The 21319-nt window shown below is 46.8% G+C and overlaps 1 protein-coding gene across 2 annotated transcripts in view; it reads left to right on the top strand.

Annotated features, from left to right (window-relative positions):
• Positions 1 to 21319, top strand: part of zbtb2b (zinc finger and BTB domain containing 2b) — a 24644-nt gene extending 3325 nt beyond the window's left edge. Inside the window, exons 2-4 of one of the 2 annotated variants that reach the window (XM_084149558.1) lie at positions 14336 to 14581; positions 16816 to 16996; positions 17293 to 21319. In XM_084149558.1, the coding sequence (XP_084005684.1) occupies positions 16824 to 16996; positions 17293 to 18709 (1590 nt within the window). In that variant the 5' untranslated portion in view covers positions 14336 to 14581; positions 16816 to 16823 and the 3' untranslated portion in view covers positions 18710 to 21319. Of the gene's footprint in view, positions 1 to 14313; positions 14582 to 16815; positions 16997 to 17292 lie in introns of those variants that run through there. The other variant, XM_084149557.1, reaches the window with a different exon arrangement.

The raw sequence follows: 21319 nt of genomic DNA, 5'->3' as shown, positions 1-21319 counted from the left end.
GCATGGTTCCCTTACAAAGTGGTACATGAAAGCCCTTGCCATAAAATAACTTATCTTGTTGGCAACAAACTCCACACACAAAATCTTCATCCATTTTCCTGAACAAGGCCCCAAGTTCTACACCTAGACATCCATTCAACCCTTGTGGTTCTTCCTATGACAACATTCAAATTGAACAACTTTATCCATAGCAACTCCCAAAACAAGGGTTTTGTTTTGGGAGTTGGTTATTCACAGAGCTCGCCAGGAGATCATATACGTTTTGTTCTATGAGATAATATCAGTCAGTTAACATGACCTTTATGAATTATGAAACCAGTTTGTGCTTTTTATATGCTTTTCTAAATTACATAAATGCTTCAAAATTCACAAAAGGGACGTTAGCTGATGAAGACCTCATAGAACAAAACGTATATGATCTCATAAGCCTGCGTTTACCATAGATCTTATTTTCAGCATTCATCCAAAAACCCTACAAAAACGGCAATTATTTCCACATAGGCTTTGTCCAATGAGTTAGTGCCTACAAAAATACGCCATTACTATTCCTCTCTATAGTCTAAATCCCAGTCTCTTTAGCTAACATTCAGTTCTATATCGTGGAGCTCCGCCCCATAGGGGAGCTCTGCTCCTAGTGGTTTACCCTCTGCCCTAAGGCAGCAACAGCCTGAAGCAAATTTATGCACACACCTGCAGCCAATGGGAGCACAGGTGTCCCTATAAGAGGGGACGCTTCCCCTCAATCAGCCTCCCATTATATTCAGCGACTGGACGACTAGACTGAAGAAGCCAAGAAGAGAAGAAGACTCAGGAAGAAATCGCCGTCGATGAGCCAGCCATCGACGTCTTCTAAAATGAGCACGCCAGGAGATTTTCCACCCCCAAAAGCCCTTTTCAGGGCTCAGTGCCGATGCTCCTCCATGGCATCTGCGGACCCCCACGACCTTTGTTTCGTGTGTTTGGGGCCGCAGCATGCCAAGGAAGGAACCGGCAATCCCCCTAATTGCGCCTCCTGCGCCCTCCTTCCTATGAAGGTGAGGAAGCAGCGTTGGGCGTTCTTTAGGGAGGATATCCCCCTAGAGGATGTACTGTCTCTTCTCGCCTCTGCTTCAGAGGCGTCGACGGACAGTGCTGACTCAGGGGAGGACAAGGAGAGAGACGCAGAGATGGATGTTCCAATGGAACAATCCGACCCTCTGGCGCCAACCTTCAAGACCCCCTTCCCTATGGGGAGTGCGAGATCTGAAGGCTCCTTGTGCGATGAAGACACGGGCTCTGTCACGTCAGCAGCCCTGTCCTTCGCAGCGGCCTCTCTGCGTGCGGACTTTCCCGAACTCATTGAGAGAGCCGCCAATCGACTCGAGATAGCGCTGCCCCCTGCTCCCCCCCCTGTGGAGGTCGACATGATGGAGGGCGGCCCCTACTCTAGACCGAGGAAGGCAGCTGAGCCGATGGCTCCTGCTATGCCTTCCCTCTGAAAATATGTAGAGGGCTCGTGGGATACACCCCTGGCGGCGCGTTCGCCGGCCAATGTGTACACCCCATTCACGAGAGTGGCTGGACGTGAGTGGGCTGCTAAGGGAATCCCTAGGCTCGAGAGCGCCATGGCGGCGTATCTAGTGCCGGGTTCGAGTCCCTGGGCGGCCTCCAAGAAAGCCACCTTGCCAGCACAAAAGGACAGACTCACAGCACAGCTGGCTGAGAAGTCCTTTACGCTGGGAGCCCAGGCTGTGTCAGCGGCTAACAACATTGCCCTCCTCGCGGCCTCCCTATCCCGTCTAACAACGGGTAGGTCTGAGTTGACCAGCGAGGAGATTGAAGAGGCGTCCAGGATTTCTGGCGCTATTCTTCATTTGACACAGGCGTCAGCGATATGCGCAGGCCGGTCCATGGCCACCTCGGTGGTCATGGAACGTCACCTCTGGCTGTCAATGACAGCCATGAAGGAGACGGACAGAGCCTCGCTGCTAAACGCTCCCGTCTCAAGCAAGGGCCTCTTTGGGCTCGCCGTTAAGGAGGCGACGGAACGTTTTGGTAAGCTTGACGAAGAGAGAAAGCACCTGGCTAAACACCTGCCATTGGCAGGCAAGTTTAGCAGGGCCTCAACTAACCCGTCAACCTCTAACGCCCCCAGTAGAACTACAGGGAGGCGACGGGCCAGGCGACAGGCGCCTACCACCGACAGCAGGCGAGCGGGCTCGGCCCCTCCAGCGACGACGGTGGTGGCGACGATTCCGCCGGCGAGAGAGGTCGTCACAAAACCGTCCTGGCAACACCAGAAGGTCAGCCAGAAACGACGGCGTCAATGACGGGACGAGGGGGAGAGGACGGATGACGGCTCGGCACTGGACGCGACAGAGCCCACTGTTCCCCCCCACCCTACTGTTCAGGGCATGGAGGGAAATGTTTATTGTTGTTATGTGAATAAAGAGCTGGCTCTCACTGACATTGTCACAAAAGAGCCTTTCTTCCATGACACATTGCAGAGTACTTCACGTCCTATGAATTTCTCTCACCATCCTGAGTGTAGCTCAACCCACCGAGGGTGCGTAGTTGAACACACTCAGGAGAGGAAAGAGAAAAAGGTAGCAAGGCGTAGCCTTAGCTCACCTAATAAAGATATTTTACTACAGACTCCTAGGAGCTCTGTAGTAAAGGTCTCACATAGCAGGCAGCTGTCTCAGTCTAAATATGACATGAAGACGCAGCCGCTAGCTGGGAATGACGCCTTGCTTCAGGCTAACGCCTCAGCCAGCGCAGTTCAGACCCGTGCGACGTTCACGGAGGGCCGGAATACTAGAGTTACAGGTGTAACCAATGTATGGGCGCCCCCGGTTAATTCAGAACGTAACAATGCCCACTACTCTGAGTGCAGCCCACCACACCTAGAGTGTGCTGTTGAGCAGCCTCATGAGACCAGTAAAAAAGAGGTATTGTGGCGCCACCTTGTGGTATCAGTTAGAGACCACACTTTCCAGACTCTGTTGAGTACTGCAGTGGACGGATCTCATGACAAGCAGCAGTCTCAGTCAGACAATGACATGATGACGCAATTGCTATCCGGGGAGGGCGCTCTGTCTCAGGTTAATACCTCAGTCAGTGCAGCTCAAAACCGTGCTGCGTTCACGGAGGGCCGGAATACTAGAGTTACAGACGTAACTGACGTATCAAGGCCTCCGATTCTCTCAGAACGAGCTGATGTTTCCTCTCCCTTTCGAGGGGGGCCCGCCTTGGGCTATTCCACCAACCCAGTGCTGGGGAATAGCGGCGGCGAGGGCCATAGAGGAATACAGGTCCTTCCTACTGGATGCACCACAGCTTCGTGCGCGCCCACTTTCTCTGCATTGCGGGCAGTGGCAACGAAGCTGTACCCTCTCACGCTGGCTAGAACAGACGTTGCAGAAGGGTTATGCCCTCCAATTCCATCGAACCCCACCCCCGTTCAGGGGAGTGGTGGAGACGGTAATGAAAACGCCGGACAAAGTGGCCGCTCTGATGTCAGAGATTACGGAACTTTTGGCGAAGGAGGCGGTCACAGTAGTTCCCCGGGAGCAAAGGAACAAAGGGCTATATTCGCCTTATTTCCTAGTGCCCAAAAAGACGGGGGGAGTGAGGCCGATTTTGGATTTACGCACTCTCAACGAGAGCATAACCAAACGACCCTTCCGAATGCTGACGACAAAACGTCTACTGGAATGTGTCCAGAAAGGAGACTTTTGTACAAGCATAGACCTAAAGGACGCGTACTTCCATGTGCCGATACAATCGCGTCACAGGAAGTTTCTGCGGTTCGCCTTTCAAGGGGTGGCGTACGAGTTCACGAGGATGCCATTCGGGTACGCCCTGGCACCTCGAACGTTTTCCAAATGTGTGGAGGCGGCATTGGAGCCGATGCGTCGTCAAGGGATAAGGTTATTAGCCTACCTATTATAATAAATAATAATAATATGCCATTTAGCAGACGCTTTTATCCAAAGCGACTTACAGTCATGCGTGCATACATTATTATTTTTTTTGTGTATGGGTGGTCCCGGGGATCGAACCCACTACCTTGGCGTTACAAGCGCCGTGCTCTACCAGCTGAGCTACAGAGGACCACAGGACCACAAGACGACCTGCTACAGAGGACTACCTAGACGACCTGCTGGTTCTCGCCCCGTCAGCAGAGCTGGCGTTCACTCACACAGCACAGACAGTGATTCATCTCACGCGTCTGGGGTTCGCTGTGAATTGGAAAAAGAGCGCACCCTGGCCCAGTCATCAGATTGTCTACCTGGGGCTACAGCTAGACATTGTAATGATGAGGGCTCGAATTTCGGACCCTCGAAGGGTAGCATTGTTGCTAGCCCTGAGGAAGTGTCGTCCGAATCACACAGTGACGGCGCTGTCGATCATGTCACTTTTGGGTCTCATGTCGTCAGCCCACTCTGTGGTCCCGCTGGGACTTCTGCACATGCGCAGAATACAGCGATGGTTCGCCCAACTAAGACTAGACCCAGTGCGTCAACGTCATCGGTTGGTGGTGGTTCCTCTCTCGCTAAGAGCAGACCTGGACTATTGGAGGAATCCGAGCGTTCTCACGCACGGAGTCCCGATGGGCAAGGTGTCATCCTACATTCCAGTATTTACAGATGCTTCTCTGACTGGATGGGGAGGGACATGTCAGACTCAAGCGATAGGAGGTGTATGGCCTCAATCAGGTCGTCACATAAACCTCTTGGAGTTGGAAACGGTTCGACTGGTTCTGACCCACTTCGCGCCTACCCTTCGGGGTCGCGATGTGCTGGTCTGGTCAGACAACCGGACCACAGTAGCTCACATAAATCGCCAGGGAGGGGTCAGGTCACCTGCCCTCCACCGGGCGGCAGAGGAATTGTGGCTGTGGGCTCACAAGCACCTTCACTCGTTGAGAGCAGCACACATTCCGGGCTACTTGAACGTAGGAGCAGACCTCATGTCAAGAGGGGGTCCTCGAGACGACGAGTGGTGTCTGCATCCAGACATTGTTCTCCGAATTTGGGAACAGGTCGGGAGAGCCGAGGTGGATCTGTTCGCGTCACGCGTGAACGCGCAATGTCCCCTATGGTTCTCTCTGAGGGAACAGGACGAGCCACCACTGGGAAGAGACGCATTCGCGCACTACCCGTGGCCGAAAGTTCTCCTGTATGCATTCCCTCCGCTGTCTTGCATTCTCCCACTGCTAGCCAGGGTGAGGTCAGAGGGGCTGTCAGTGATACTGATAGCGCCCGATCGCCCGGGGGCTCCGTGGTTTGCGGAGATGAGTCAGATGTTGATTGCGCCACCTTGGCCAATTCCACATCGACGGGACGCGTTGACCCAGGCGGGAGGCTCGATAGGGCAGTGGCCCATAATCGGCCAACCACTGAAGGCTTGGTTCCTGAATGGGACAGGTTGAGGCGCCGTGGGTTATCTGATGCAGTGATCAGAACCATACAAGGTGCACGAGCCGGTTCCACTTCTAGGATGTATACCAGCAGATGGAACGTTTTTTCACGATGGTGTGACACACAAGGTGTGGACCCCATGAACTGTCAGGTTGAGAGTGTGCTCTCTTTTCTGCAGTTTATGTTTGATAAGCAGAAATCGCCCTCCACCATTAGAGTGTTTGCAGCGGCAATTTCAGCTGGTCATGAGGGGTTTGGCGGAACGAACGTGTTCAGCCACCCTTTAGTGAAACGTTTCTTATTGGGAACGCGGCGGCTTAGGCCAATGCCTAGAGCCACGCTGCCCCAGTGGGATTTGGCCTTGGTACTCGAAGCGCTATGTAAGTCGCCGTTCGAGCCATTGAATCAAATACCCCTCAAGATGCTGTCTATCAAGACGGCACTGTTGCTCGCCTTGACTACCGCTAAGCGTGTCAGTGATTTGTGTGCCCTGTCGACGAGACCCGACTGCCTTGCCATTAATGGCGATCTGAGCAGAGCGGTGTTACGTCCTAACCCGGCGTTTGTGCCGAAGGTTATTAGCAGTGCATATAGATCACAGACCGTGGAGTTGTGGGCTTTTTCTCCCCCTCCTCATGGGGAGAGGAGTGAGGAAAAGCTTCATTGTCTGTGCCCAGTGCGCGCTTTGGCGTGTTACGTTGAGCGCACAGCAGCGATTAGGTCATCGCCTCAGCTGTTTGTGTGTCACGGTGCGGCTGCATTAGGTAGACCACTTTCAAAACAGCGATTGTCTCATTGGCTTTGTGAAGGTATTGAGACAGCTTACGAGGCAGCGGGGCGACAACTGCCTCAGGGTATCAGAGCTCACTCCACTCGTGGAGTAGCAGCTTCTACTGCCCTCTTCAGAGGAACAGGGGTAGAGGATATTTGTAGAGCAGCGTCATGGTCGACACCGTCTCCATTTATCCGTTTCTATCTATTAGATATGTCTTCTAACTCTTTGGCTCGATCTGTACTCAGCGTGGCTGAAGGGAGATCTTGAGCAAGAAAGAGAGGGAAAAAGCAGGACTGTGGACATGGGTGTCCATCAGGTCCGCTTTGGTTAGGAAGACATATTCTGTTTCTATCTATTAGATATGCCTTCTAACTCTTTGGCTCGATCTGTACTCAGCGTGGCTGAAAGGAGATCTTGAGCAAGAAGGAGAGGAAAAAAGCAGGACTGTGGACAGGGGTGTTCATCAGGTCCGCTTTGGTTAGGAAGACATATTATGGACAGATATGTTTTCTAACTCTTTGGCTCGGTCTGTACTCAGCGAAGCTGAAAGGAGATTTTGAGCCAGGAAGAGAGGATAAAGCAGGACTATGGGCAGGTTCCCATCAGGTCCGCTTTGGTTAGGAAAACATGTTTTTTGATAGATAGGCTTTCTATCTCTCTGGCTCGATTGTACTCAGCATAGCTGAAGGGGAATCTTGAGCTAGAAGAGAGAAAAGCAGGACGATGGACACAGGTTTCTATCAGGTCCGCTTTGGATGGAAAGCATATCTTGTGGCATGTCTCTTGACTGACAGGGTCAGTATAGTAGAGACATGTATTGAATTGACAGAATGTGAGGTCATCTATCTGATTGTTCAGTTTAGTATGACTTATATGTTTTGTTCCTGCCTACTAATCTCTGGGATTCCATTGAGTGAGTGAGGTGGTCTACTGGGCACATAATGTAGAGTGACACTTGGTGTCATTCCATTAGTGGTCGGTAGTGTTTTCACAGGATATTGAGGCACATTTATCTGCTAGTACAGATTAGTGTAGCTTCTATTCTGGTGATCTGCCCACTAGTCATTGGCATTGCCATTGAACTAGGTGGGGCGGGTCTTTAACCGATGACGCGGTATATTGTGACGCCCGGAGGGGTTTTTAGTTGCAGTACTGCGGGAATTGGTTGCGGCCATTGCTAGGCTTGACCTTTTCATTTTTTAATGGGAAGTGTTAGGCTCGGCAGGGAGTACATTTTGGAGCGCTACGCTCCGCCTTAAACCACTAGGAGCAGAGCTCCCCTATGGGGCGGAGCTCCACGATATAGAACGATTAGTTACCGGAGTATAACTCCAGTTCTATGAGTGGAGCGGAGCCCCATAGGACTTAAGGCCCTGCCGACCCTCTCTAGTCTCGCTGAAGATAATATCTCGGGAGGCTGATTGAGGGGAAGCGTCCCCTCTTATAGGGACACCTGTGCTCCCATTGGCTGCAGGTGTGTGCATACATTTGCTTCAGGCTGTTGCTGCCTTAGGGCAGAGGGTAAACCACTAGGAGCAGAGCTCCCCTATGGGTCATAGAACTGGAGTTACACTCCGGTAACTAATTGTTTCTTGTCATTGCCAATGAGACTGGCTTTTTGGTAATCTCAGTGGTTCAATATGAGCTGGATTTACGATGGAGTTGCTCATTGGTTGCTGAAAACAACATTAATATTTTCCATGACAACATGTGGAGCCTCGAAAATAGAATTCGAATTTATAACAAAGTCAAAAACAAACATTAATTTGCTCCAGGGATGCCATAATACCACAGATAGAACAATGAGACAGATATTTCACCTGATGTATAACTGTGAAGCATCCGTTTAGCGTTTCCACTCACTACCAGTGGGCTTCCTCTCACTATGGTAGTGAGAGGAAGCCCACTGGCCGGCATTGGGAGAAGATGGAACGAGATGGATTTTGGCCGACCTTCTGCAAATGTTCTCATCGATGAAACATTTGATCTCAATACAGTTTTCTCTACCAAAACTAGAATCTGTTATGAACAGAGTGGACTAAGTTTTGTAGACTTCACCCTTTGTAAAAGTTTTTAAAAATCGCGTTGTTTAGAAGGAGTGTTGAGTTATTGCACACGGGCACTTCACAGAGTAGGCGTTCCCTAACGGAAATATGCAGATGATCCTAGAACACGCCAATAGGATCTCGCTCTGCCCATCTCGTTGCTTGTTCTGCCCACTATGACTCTTTATTCCCATTGGAAACGACATGGTCAATCTTGGTTTAGTTATACAAATCTTTGATAATACCACAGATATAACAATGGTTATTCATAAATATATTTGATAATACTATGGCTGACCCTGTAAAACACATTTCACTGCACCTATCCGGTGTATGTGACAATAAAATCTCTTGTATTTTGAGGCTTAAAACTAAGACGTTTTGTGGTTGCAATTGCAGTATGCATTTAGTTTTAGAATTTAGACTTGAGCTAACGTTAGCAACTTTTGACAGGTTTAGTCTGGACAAACAAAAAACGGTTCCAATATTTGCATAATCGTTGTGATTGGAGGGTAGCTATGAGGGCGATCGAATCAGGATCAAATCCTCTGTTCTCAAGCACATTAATGACAGAACGTTCATATTTGCAGAAAGGCCAGTCTCTTTGGCACATGACATGGAGTACAGGGAGTGTATTAGCTAAAGAGACTGGTACCCAGGCTAGGTTGTCCCTGGGTTATCCCCCTTTATTATGGGTTATTATATAAAATATATCAAATCAAATCAAATCACATTTTATTGGTCACATACACATATTTAGCAGATGTTATTGCCGGTGTACGAAATGCTTGTGTTCCTAGCTCCAACAGTGCACTAACAATTCACAACAATACACACAAATCTAAAAGTAAAAGAATGGAATTAAGAAATATATAAATATTAGGATGACAATGTCGGAGTGGCATTGACTAAAATAAAGTAGACTACAGTATATACATATGAAATGAATAAGCAGTATGTAAACATTATTAAAGTGACTAGTGTTCCATTATTAAAGTGACCAGTGATTTCATGTCTATGTACATAGGGCAACAGCCTCTAAGGTGCAGGGTTGAGTAACCGGGTGGTAGCCGGCTAGTGATGGCTATTTAACAGTCTAATGTCCTTGAGATAAAAGCTGTTTTTCAGTCTCTCGGTCCCACCTTTGATGCACCTGTACTGACCTCGCCTTCTGGATGATAGCGGGGGGAACAGGCCGTGGCTCGGGTGGTTGATGTCCTTGATGATCTTTTTGGCATTCCTGTGACATTGAGTGCTGTAGGTGTCCTGGAAGGCAGGCGTTGGGCAGACCGCACCACCCTCTGGAGAGCCCTGCGGTTGCGGGCGGTGCAGTTACCGTACCAGGCGGTGATACAGCCCGACAGGATGCTCTCAATTGTGCATCTGTAAAAGTTTGTGAGGGTCTTAGGGGCCAAGCCAAATTTCTTCAGCCTCCTGAGGTTGAAGAGGCGCTGTTGCACCTTCTTCACAACACTATCTGTGTGGGTGGACTATTTCAGATTGTCAGTGATGTGTACGCCGAGGAACTTGAAGCTTTTCACCTTCTCCACTGCGGTCCCGTCGATGTGGATAGGGGCGTGCTTCCTCTGCTGTCTCCTGAAGTCCACGATCAGTAGAATATAACTTCATATATAGTTCAGTGTTTTTCCCCATTTTAATCCATAGGTTACCCTACTAATATGCAGGCAATTAAAATGTGTAAAGAAAACATGGTGAATATCAACAATAACAGATGAAATTCCCTCTCTTCTGCATGCAATACAATCAATTGATGTCACTGCTTTTAGGACAACATTGGGAAGGATTTATGCATTTTTAAAGTAGGCCTATTCTACCTCTCCACATCTACTATTGTAGTTTATATTTAACTACACAATGCCACCATCTAGTGGTGACTGAATGTTACTCATCTGAACCGATTCCTTAGACGATATAAAAAATAAAATAAAAATTGTAAACATCATCTGTAGAAGTATATAGAAAATGTATTGGCAAAATTAATAGGTTTCATTTTGTTGGCTCTGCTGCCATTCTAAAACTGCAGTGTACTACAGAATGTAATGTAAGCGTGCTATGTCTCTGCATAGAGGTCTTGACCTTATATGGCGCTGGAGCTTCTAGTGTGCTTGCCCTATATTCGCAGGGCTGCTGGTTCGTACTCCTCCCAAGCTGTTCCCCTTTAAACCACTTTAGTAGTCTACTGGATGCACTTGTAGGCCAAAAAATGGTGACTATTTGCATAAAATGAATGTAGAGCTATAGAGTGTCAAGTTGAGGCTGGTCTCAGTTGCAGTAGAATGTGTTACTGTTTGCCTTGATCTGGTCAGGACTGCTTTGGTGTGCTCACTGTGCTGTGGGTTTTTTAAGATCAGAGAGCAGTGAGTGAGTTCGGTGCCCACCTGGGGGCTTTCTGCAATAGAGACATCTTATCTCACTGCTGTGTGCGGAACTTCGTTTCGCCCCGGGGGGTACTCAATTGTGACGGCATCCTTTGGGGCATCCTCTGTAGTTCAGGGCAATGGTTGCCATGGAGACATTAAGCCACTCTATCGCGAAACCGCAGAACCCCAAAGGCCCTCAGAGGGGTTGGGAGGAGAGAGAGAGAATGTGTGTGTGAGTGAGGGGAAAGGGGGAGGAATTTGGATAAGAGTCCTGTGACTAGGACCCGCCCTCTGAAGCCTGCTTTTAAGGTGTCTGAGCAAATAGGAGAGGCCGCCTTTCGGTTTTAGCATGGATATGTGTAGGACAGTTTATCCTATCTTGAAATTGTCATTCTAGAATGTAGCTGTAGGCTTTTGCAAAGACCGCTGGTGCTAAACTTATTTTACCAGCAACATGTGTGAATCAGAAACCTTACTCCTTCAATCCTCACTGGTCTCTACCTAACATCTCAGAATCTATGCAAAAGATTAGGCTATGAAGTTGTTGTATGTTCTGCACCCCATAGAGTCAAGAGAATGCACTTCACAGAGCACATAGGCTAACTTTGCATTGGTAGAGAATCAATGCAGTGCAGTGACCATAGTCAGGGCTGGCTCCAGGCATAAGTGACATAAGCGGTCGCTTAGGGCCCAACATTTTTTTTGTTTTTTTGGAACTCAGTCAGGGTCTCAACATACTGTTAAGAGTTAGAATAGTAGAATACACAAGGTGCAAGTTCAAAATTTGGTTGTGCATCAGCAGTTTTTCTCTTGTTATGTCAGTCACTGACAGTCACTCAATTTGCCATGTCAGCTAACAATTTTTAGATTGGTAAATTAGTCTAGCCAGCTATCTAAAATTGTAGTAATCATGGCAGAATACCGACCGGTCACGCAGGGCATGTGCCCAGGGGCCCTGACTTCCAGGGGGCCCCCATTGATTTTGTTAGTCAATCTCACTCAGATATCATTAACATGGCAAAATGAGTAGAATTGCAAGAAATTAGCTGTAAAACTGCAATACCAAATCTCGCTTAGGGCCCCCTAAAGGCTAGAGCCAGACCATAGTGTTTTATTGAATCTACCCATGCACGTCTCCTTATCTCCCTGCAGAGATGTATTGATCCGAATCAAATAGAAAACATAAAGTATGGGTCAGATACAAAACAGACAGTCAAAGTCGGATGGGAGATGAGTACTATTTTCCCATATCAGTTGCTGTGAACATGGGAGCAGGCATCCCATTGGCAGGATGTGGAGTCCCACATGTAGTTCCGTGGAGTGGGTGTATACAGCTGTCAATCTCCGGTGTCCACCCCCCGATCTGTTTTCCTAAACCGGAGAGTGAGAGGCGAAAGGGGGATACGTGGAGTGACTCAGAGACACTCTGGTTTCAAAATACACCACGGCCAGAGGGGTTAACATCAACGCTGTGTTTGAAAAGGTGATTCTGCTTACCCATACCATACCTCCACTAAATTGCATTTCTAATAAAGAATAGATTCCATTAATGCATAGTTTTCTCTCACATGGATGTTGTAGTGAGCATGTTAACATGAGTATGTTGTGTACATTTGGTGAGCTTTGAGCTCTTTAGATTTGACTGTCTGAGTGACTGATTATTGTAATCACATTTTGAAGCCTATTGATGTATTCTCTCATATATCCTCATGTGCTTTAAACAGAAATTGAAGTGATATGTTTTATGAACATTCAATATTGATAGGGTAAGTATTGTTTACCATGTGTGTAAAAATCTATTTAGTGCAAATCAGTGTTGTGGGCAGTCGTGAAATTCCAGCGTCTCATTTGAATGGCCTGTTCACTGGATGTGTGTGGGCGCATGCATGTGTTCACTTTGCCCTGATGGCAGCTCTCCTATGGTCTGGGGGAAAATTATTTTGAGGAAAAATTATTGATTTCAAGTGTGAATCAGAGTGGAGCTCTGAACATAGCCCCTTTCAATCAATCCCCTACTGTATTGCTATCTAAACACTTTAAACATGCTTTAGTTCTGCAGAGGTTTCTGTCACCCTTTTTCTAGCATCAGCTTGAACTTTGCTTATGGTTCAACCTCTTTTATCTCCCTATAGAGCCCCCTTATATTAATGGCAATGAGAGGGAGAGAGTCATATTAACATCTCACAAAGTAGTAGCATCTAGCAGGGCCAGGCGGCACCAGTTCTAAAAGTTCATTGATTAGGTTGGGCCTATTATTGTTTCTGCTAAGAGGCCTTTCTTTGTTTATATCCTCTCCCTTTTTAGCCCTCTTCTTTTTACTCTATCTCTGTGTCTAAGGGAGATTCTCCTTCAACCGATTTACTCTTAAACTCCCAGTCCGTTCTCCTAGTCAGATTGGAGTTCTACAGTGTTTCATATGTCTGCTTTAAAACCTGAAACTCAGCCCTGAGGAAAGCTCTGCTTCTGTGTTTGCATTAGGCAACATCTATCCATTCCAATGAGTTCCACAGGTCACTGTGCCCCAGAGACTTCTGTTTAGCCAATGACAAAGTTGGTGTGTGTGGGTGCCTAAGTTTGTGCCCCCTATAAATATGGGTGTGTACGCCAGTTTGTATTCATGTGTCTGTATGCCTACTAGTTAATCTGTGTGTGTGTGGTGTGTGTGTTTTTGTGTGTGTGTAGTTCCCCCCACACTTCCTGAGTTTCCTGGCAGGCGATGTGTGTGTTTTCTCTCTCCCTGGTCATGCTAGCTCACATCCTGTTGAGGATGCCACAGAAGTCAGCGGATATGGCCAGAATTCTGACCATGAGGAATATGGGTAGCAGTAGCACTTATATTGAACCCTGTAACGAAGCCTCCTATACAGTCATAAGCAGCATATAACCATGTAATAAGTGGCCATAAGAGGAGTGTTGTCCAACGCTGTTTCTTTAATGTTTTATCGGGTTCCTAGTGGCTGCTGGTGGTTCATATCCTGGATCAATATCCTCTTGAATTGTATTTGACTCCACCTTTTGAAAATATAAAATTACCCTGTTAATCAACTGTACCACAGCAAACACCTCAGTTGACCGACTGTAGAGGTCCTTTTAGGCTTGAAATAGCCTGGAGGATTTTCTCAAATATTTACCACTGACAAATAGAGAAAAACACTCATAACCATACATAATTGTCCAAAAGTAATTTCTTGCAAATCAGACATGTTCTGCACCATGAAACATGGAATGCAATTTATCCTATAATCTGAAACACATTTTGACATTTGTAACCAACATAGCCGAATTAAACTAATTTATGGGGGACTAGATTAGGCTTTACAAAATCTATTTAAATTAAATAAAAAAGTTAACTAGTTCATTGCACTCCCGCCCTTTGAGAACCACATAATTCTAATTTACAAATTGAACCAAAAGCAGCCAATAATCTGGGTGCGAACGTCTGCCTCACGACCGTTGCCAGAGACTCACGGCGGCGGTAAATTCGTTTGTTTACGGCAAGCTCTTGTTTGGTCCCAACCGAAAATGCAAATGCAGTCACGATTGTAGACTACGTTAAACGTTATCTGTTTGTGTGGGCGTGGGGTGGGTGGGCGACCTACGGCTATTTTCCCTAAATCGGTTTATTTAACGTGCCCCAACCGGAGATTGAATAAATTACCATACAGTGCTCGCCCTCTATAGTCCTTTTCGGTTAGCTGTAACGAGGTGGATACAATTCTCTATTCACAGTAACACACGGCGGTTACGGTTCCCTTCCCAAAGAGAATTTGTCAGGCGTCCCGTCCGTTCAGCGAACTGCTGTTTTTAAGTGCCCTACATAGTCATGTGATTGTAACGTAACCCGACCGGAAAACACCGACGACCATCAATGCCTCTTGAGAGGAACAGAGCAGCTGCAAGCCCAACGGACAAGTCCTCCGGTAACAAACAACAACACGACTAACTCCACGGATTCAAGGCAAGCAGAGTAGAAAGGTAAGGCTACACGCACTTCATTACATTGTGACTGATGTAATTTATATACGGTTTCAATAAATCGGTCACTTTGAAGTTTAAGAAATGTATTCGGTGACCACCCCTTCCCCCTTGTCCATTTCATGAGGCTCGGTTTATTTTCACTACACCGCTCCTTTAGTCCGGGGGGGGGGGGTGGGGGGCAGAGGCTAGCGCCCGAGTCTTCGTGGCGCGCTCGAACACACCGTTTCAGCTCCTAAATGAGACAGATTAAAATGATTTTGTTACTTGCCGTGGCGTGGGTCTATGGCTAAACTAGACATGCCAGCAGCATAGTCGTTCACTTATAGGTTTTGTAAGGGTTATCTTTTGTTTAGGACGAAAACGTACTGCGGAAGTGGTTTCTCTGCGGGATATTGGGCCGTTCCACGTGTCTACAGTAGGGGCGGTGCTTTCTTACAAACACATAGGGCTACTATGAACACATGGTACTTTATTGCTAGATTCCTTATTCTTGAGTGACTACTCAAAGGTTTACTATTACAAAATGACTCATTCATTATTATTTAGTAACACAGGTCTCACATTGACTGCTGGATGTCTGCCTCACAAAATATCATTCATTTCAGATGGTATTTTCTGATAATGTAAGGCAGGCTACTTTATTTGCCAGAATGGATTTCATAAACATATTTGTCAATACTTAGAGCAACACTGTTTAATCACCACCAATGCCGCAACATTAGCCTGCAGTGTTTTCCTGCAATAGTAGTAGACTATTGTGTCTGGACCAGATTGAGAGTTGCTCTCTTCATCTCTTCAGACAACTCCAGATTAGGCAGACCTTCTTCTTATGTACATGTAAACAGAAGGCTCCTGAGTCAGCCTAGTGCCTACTACCTGGGGTTTTGACTTGTGAGTGTTGTGGTGTTTCTGTGTGGTATAGTGAGCGAATGGGTGTTATATCCTGCAGGCTCCATTCCCATTGGTAGAGGGGTGGAACCAGTCAGTCTTGCCTCAGGAATGTGTAGATGTACATAAACCTGATCATGTGACGCCCAAAAGCCTCTAATCCCGTGGTGACTTTTAGGGGTCAACAGCAGCCGTCTTGGTGGCCAGAGCAGAGAGCACACACTCCCTATGAGTAAGGGTTCAAAGGGCATAGGCTGATAAAGACCAGGTCATGCGAGGGGGCTGGAATCCCGTCAAAGGACTGAGAGCAGACTGCCTGTAGAGATTATGCTACTTACCTAACCATACACCTTTATTCCATGGATCTGTCGGTTTCTATCTGGCACTTCTGATTGGCTGGAATTCCATGGTGGTATTTGCACTCCCTCTGGAGATGCCGACGGTTCAGAGGTGAGGTGACTGAGGTCTATGGATATCAAGAGTAACTTTTAGGTGTCTTATTCTACATTTTACATTTTAGTCATTTAGCAGACGCGCTTATCCAGAGCGACTTAGAGTTAGTGTTTTTTTCATACTGGCCCCCCTTGGGAAACATCATCAATTTTGTTTTATAGAGTAGTTTTTGTTTAACTGACATATAGCTACAAGGGAAAATACATTCAATGGGGTGTAGTCTTGAACTCTTTCTTCCAAATGGATAAGAGATCTTCTTCTAGCCTAAATATACAGTAGGTTAACCCCTCCTCTGCATCCTGTCCCCTGAGACAGCTTGTAGGGTTGTATGAGTAGTCCTCCGGAAGCTGCAGCCTAGAGGTCAATACGGAAACCACCCATTCTGTCTCCTTTCCCATCAAACGCTTTTGCTAGGGTGGTTAAAGCCAGCCTTGTGGAAAAACCATCCAGTCAATAGCTCAGCTGCATCTCTGAGATCAGGTCATCTGATGTTAAACAGCTCGGCCTCCTTGGCCTTATTTGACATTGAGCTGTTAGGCTATGTTTAGGACAAGAGCCCTTCCCTGCTTTGAATACATTTGATGAAAATATGTTAGATTTGGTATGTAAAGAGGATCCGTGTTACATTAATATAGTATGCTCATATATTAACTCGTAAGCTAGCCTAGGCTACATGCTATGTATCAGAAAATAAGCCATTAAATTGCTTCTATTCAACAACAGTGTTTGTATTGCTAGCCTACATTGGAATTTGTTGTGTTGTTACAGAGCTGTCAAAGTGGCCCTCTCAGACCTCTCTCTGTGGTGGCATTGTGGTCCTCTTCCAGACAGGAAACTAACCAACCGACCGACTGACTGTTGCCTTCGTCTCTGTGTCTTTCTTTGTGCAGGTTGAAGAATGGAGTTGGCCAACCATGGTCTTATCCTCCTGCAGCAGCTCAACGCTCAGAGGGAGTTTGGCTTCCTGTGTGACTGTACCATCGCCATCGGAGACGTCTTCTTCAAAGCCCACAAGGCCGTGCTGGCCGCCTTCTCAAACTACTTCAGAATGCTCTTCATACACCAGGACAGGTATGGTAGGCTACATTACGCTAGGCTAACATTACGTTTACTAATGATTTACAACTGAGAAAGTTTAGTTGAAACCCAACACAGCCCTGCTTGGACTGTTCAAACAAGTTCACCTAAAGGTTGTAGTAGAATATGTGCAACTCAATAAGGAAAGGACCATGTTTATGAATGGTGATCAATAGAAGCTTTTGTTTGCATCATCAGTGTGTTCAATTTCCAAGACGTTTTGATGTGGCCAATTTGTTAAAAATAAATAATTATACCATAAATAAATATCTAACTCTATCTCTTTTCAGTGACTGTGTCCGCCTGAAGGCAGCTGACATCCAGCCAGACATCTTCAGCTACCTCCTCAACCTGATGTACACAGGGAAGCTGGCCCCTCAGCTCATCGACCCAGCCCGGCTGGAGCAGGGGGTCAAGTTCCTCCACGCCTACCCCCTCCTCCAGGAGGCCAGCCTGGCCAGCCAGACAGCCTTCTCCCACCCAGAGCCCAGCCTGCCCCTCTCTACTTCCCTCTTTGGCATCCAGATCTCCGACAAACAGGTGGCACTGTCCGGCAGGCTGCCCGTCCGGCGCCAGCTCTCCTCGCCTTTTGACCTGGACAGCCTCCCTGACAGGAAGTATCCTTCCACGTCTGCTGTAGCAGCGGCGTTCGCCAACCACGCGTCCAAGCTGGACTCTTCGTTTCAGGAAATGGTGGAGGCTTCGACCAGCGGCCAACGGGCCTCGTATGAGGAGCATAGAGGGAACACCCCGACAGGGGAGGTGCCCTCCTCAGGTAGCTCAAACACCATTCTCCATGTGAAGCCGAGCATCATGAAGAGGAATGCCTCCTTCAGGAAGCACTACTCCTGCCACCTGTGTGGCAGCCGCTTCAACCAGAGGAGCCTGTTGAGGGAGCACCTCCTGCAGCACAGTCTGGCCCGGCTCCCCTTGGTGGCCAAGCCCAGCGGTGCACACTCACCTCACCTCCCAGGAGGAGGAGGAACCACCACACCAGAGGTAGAGGAGGTACTGCTAAGGGGAGGTGGAGAACGGTCCACTGCCATGACAGTTGAGATGCTTAGTGACAGCGAGCAAGCACCTCCCTCTGGTTTCAACATGGACTCTCCCAGAGCGGAGTTTTCAGGGTGGGCGACGGGGTGTCAGTCCCAGGCCGACACCCCACCTCCATCGGACATTGCGGATATCGACAACCTGGAGAGTGCTGACCTGGACCGCGAGGTGAAGCGCAGGAAGTATGAGTGCTCCACCTGCGGTCGCAAGTTCATCCAGAAGAGCCACTGGCGAGAGCACATGTACATCCACACGGGCAAGCCTTACAAGTGCAGTGCCTGCGGCAAGAGCTTCTGTCGTGCCAACCAGGCGGCGCGCCACGTGTGTCTGACCCAGGGCGCCGACGCCTACACCATGGTGGACCGGCAGAGCATGGAGCTGTGTGCTGCAGGGGATGACACCAGCCAGATGGAGGCGCTGTTCCTAGGCTCGGCCAGGCCCTACAAGTGTAATGTCTGTGAGACCACCTTCTCCAGCCCCAACGAGGTCATTAAGCACCTGTGCTTCAGCCAAGGGGCTCTAGCAGGCCTGCAGGGGCAGTCAGGGGCGGGGCTGCTGCAGGGGGAGGAGTTTCCCAAAGACGAGGGCTCTGATTCGTCCGGCACAGCCACCCTCATTACGGCCATAAAAACTGAGCAGATCTTGGTGGAGTAGCACCACAGCACCAGAACCAGTCTTATATTTTTGTTCTCTTTTATATATGTTTCTTTTTTACTTTGGTAAATTATGGTCAGTAGTTAAGCTAAAGGTTTAGTTAGAGGTATGTATGCGTAGGAGGGGTTTTATATCTACTGAAAATGCTTCCTCAGGTTTATTTAACAGCAAAAGCCAGAGACTGGGACTTGTTTCAGTAGGAACTGTCTATTAAGTGTCCATGTGAAAACCACACACTGTACTAAGTCTTCTTTCCAACATGACGTTGCATTTGTTCATCCATTTGTTCTCCAATGCATATGTCACTGACCAGTTGGCAAAGTAGTATGTCACTATACGTTTCTCAAAATATGTTCTGCAGTTGAGTTCCTGATGTAATTATGACTAGGCCTTTGTCGTATTGTCAGTCTCTTTCTGGTGCTTCATTTTCATAGGTCTGTCACATTGGTTTCTGTTACTTAATTTAAAGTGGCCGTTGGCTGTGGTCGAGCCTCTCACTCAGCTTTTAGCAGGAGTTTTAACAGGAAAGGGAAGTTGAGATAGATTTCCGGAGGAAGTGATGTTTCTCTACAATCAGATGCGAGCGGAAGCAACAGGCAGGTAGACACAGACTGAATGGTGGTCTCAACACGTCTGCTGTAAAAGAAAAATAGTCTCCTTTTCCAGAGTGTTATCTGGTGCTGTATACTGATGAAATGAGTATATGTCCAGAATCAACCTCATACGAATGCCTAGTAGGTCCGGTCCAGTAGGCTATGTCTTCCTTTGGCAGTTTTCAGTAACCTTGTAAGCAGAACATGTACCATGACATTTTATAATTCCGTGGTATAATTTCCCTTCTGTGCATCGTTTTGAGCAGCCATTTTGTCACTTTCTGTGTTACGTGTGCCAACTGTGTGGGTATGAAAAGAAGCACAATTGCCATAGAAGAAAAGGATTGTGTTGGTTACACCAACAGAGGCCTCAAAGCAGAAGCAAGCACTGTAGCTTTATACGTCATGTTTACAGTCGTGCCATTTTATAAACCTTTGTTTATTTTAAATAGCTACTATCTGTGCATTTTTAAACACATTTATGTTATTATATTTTGATGCGTACATACATTGAAGGGAGTTTTCAATTCTGTACAATATTGTACACCTTGCCAATTGATGATAATTTGCTTGAATTTGTTCTTAAAGACCTTATTTTGAGTTGGATATACCGTTCTAATTTTATATACAGTGCTATATTTTCAAATCATATTTTTTATTGCAACGTTTGTATATTACTAATTGGTTTCCAATCTAGAAAACGATTGATTTAGTATAGTGAAGGTGTATGTATATTTGTTGTCAATCTCTTTCCATTCAAGGCCTTGGTGTTACTGACAAAATGCTAGTATGATATTTATCTTAATCTGCTGCGGTTTCATCTGCAGTTACTCTTTTCCTCTGTTTAAACAGTACAGTTTGGTGGCAGGGAGGGTCAGGCTCAGTTCCATTTTAACCCCTAGCCCAGTCCTCTAGCTTCGTTCTATCCTTTTGGAGCTCATAGACTGGATGCATAAAAGAAAAATGTCCATCCATATGGTTAATATGACTGTATGGTTTATGCCTATCCTATCGAGTCTCTATCCAGGGTGGGGCCAAATGGAACTGGGCCTAGGGTTCCATACTACTTTAGCACTAATGGAGTCTTCATGCTAACTGAGCAAATAAGACATAGTTCAGTCACATTTCCATTATCTTAAAGACACAATATAAAAGTGAGATTAAATGTGTGTTGTTACACGGGGAAGGACTCCTATTTATCTCGTGACTCAAAAGCTGTGTTACAGTATATTCAGGCATTGTGAAGTGAATACTACTGAAGTGTACTTCTCAGAGGTCAACATATAGTACATGTTTCTATTCATCAGTCAGTCTCTGGATTCTCCCTCCTGAGCTCAAGTCTTACGATGTTCAACCACATTGGTCGTAGATGTAAACTAACAGCTTAACATCTTTCGCTGTGTCAATTATAAAATGTGTATTTATGCAAGCGGTTTGTCTTTTCTGTGTTGGGATGTTTTTGGAAACAAGTTTCAGGGGTAATGGGGAATGATGGAAAGTCCCATACACATGATCCTCGAGAGCGCACAATGCTGCCCTCCCAAAGCTCAGTTGAACCTGTACTGTGATATCTCTGTGTTCTCAGGAACGTGAGTTAGTCTTCTGTGTAAATAATAAATAAAAGTATTTTACATTTTCATAGTGAAGAATGAACAATTAAAGAGATGTTTTGCAGAATTATGGCATGATTAATTATTTCTTATTCAGCTGTGTTCATCCCAAGAATAAATGCATGTTTGATTCAGATGCTTTACTTAGCTTTTGGCTTTAGTTAAATAAACTAGTTTATATAATAAACTTACATTGCTACTATCTGAGGGTTTCCCAGTCTTTCATCAACCCCATCCAAATGAACATGTTGGATTAAATAATGGATTGATGTTGGTCTAATGTCGATGTATTGGAATTAGTTGATCCAAAAGATGCTACAAGATATCTCCACTTCATAAAAGGGTTTTGGCTCCTCTTCCTCCTTATAGGAGGACACCAGTGTTGTTTTATGACTGTGTAGGGTGGG

The sequence above is a fragment of the Coregonus lavaretus genome (genome assembly GCF_964263955.1).
Source record: "Coregonus lavaretus genome assembly, chromosome: 31".
NCBI lineage: Eukaryota > Metazoa > Chordata > Actinopteri > Salmoniformes > Salmonidae > Coregonus > Coregonus lavaretus.
The sequence above is the reverse complement of the archived record's forward strand: the minus strand, read 5'-3'. Positions and strand labels throughout refer to the sequence as shown.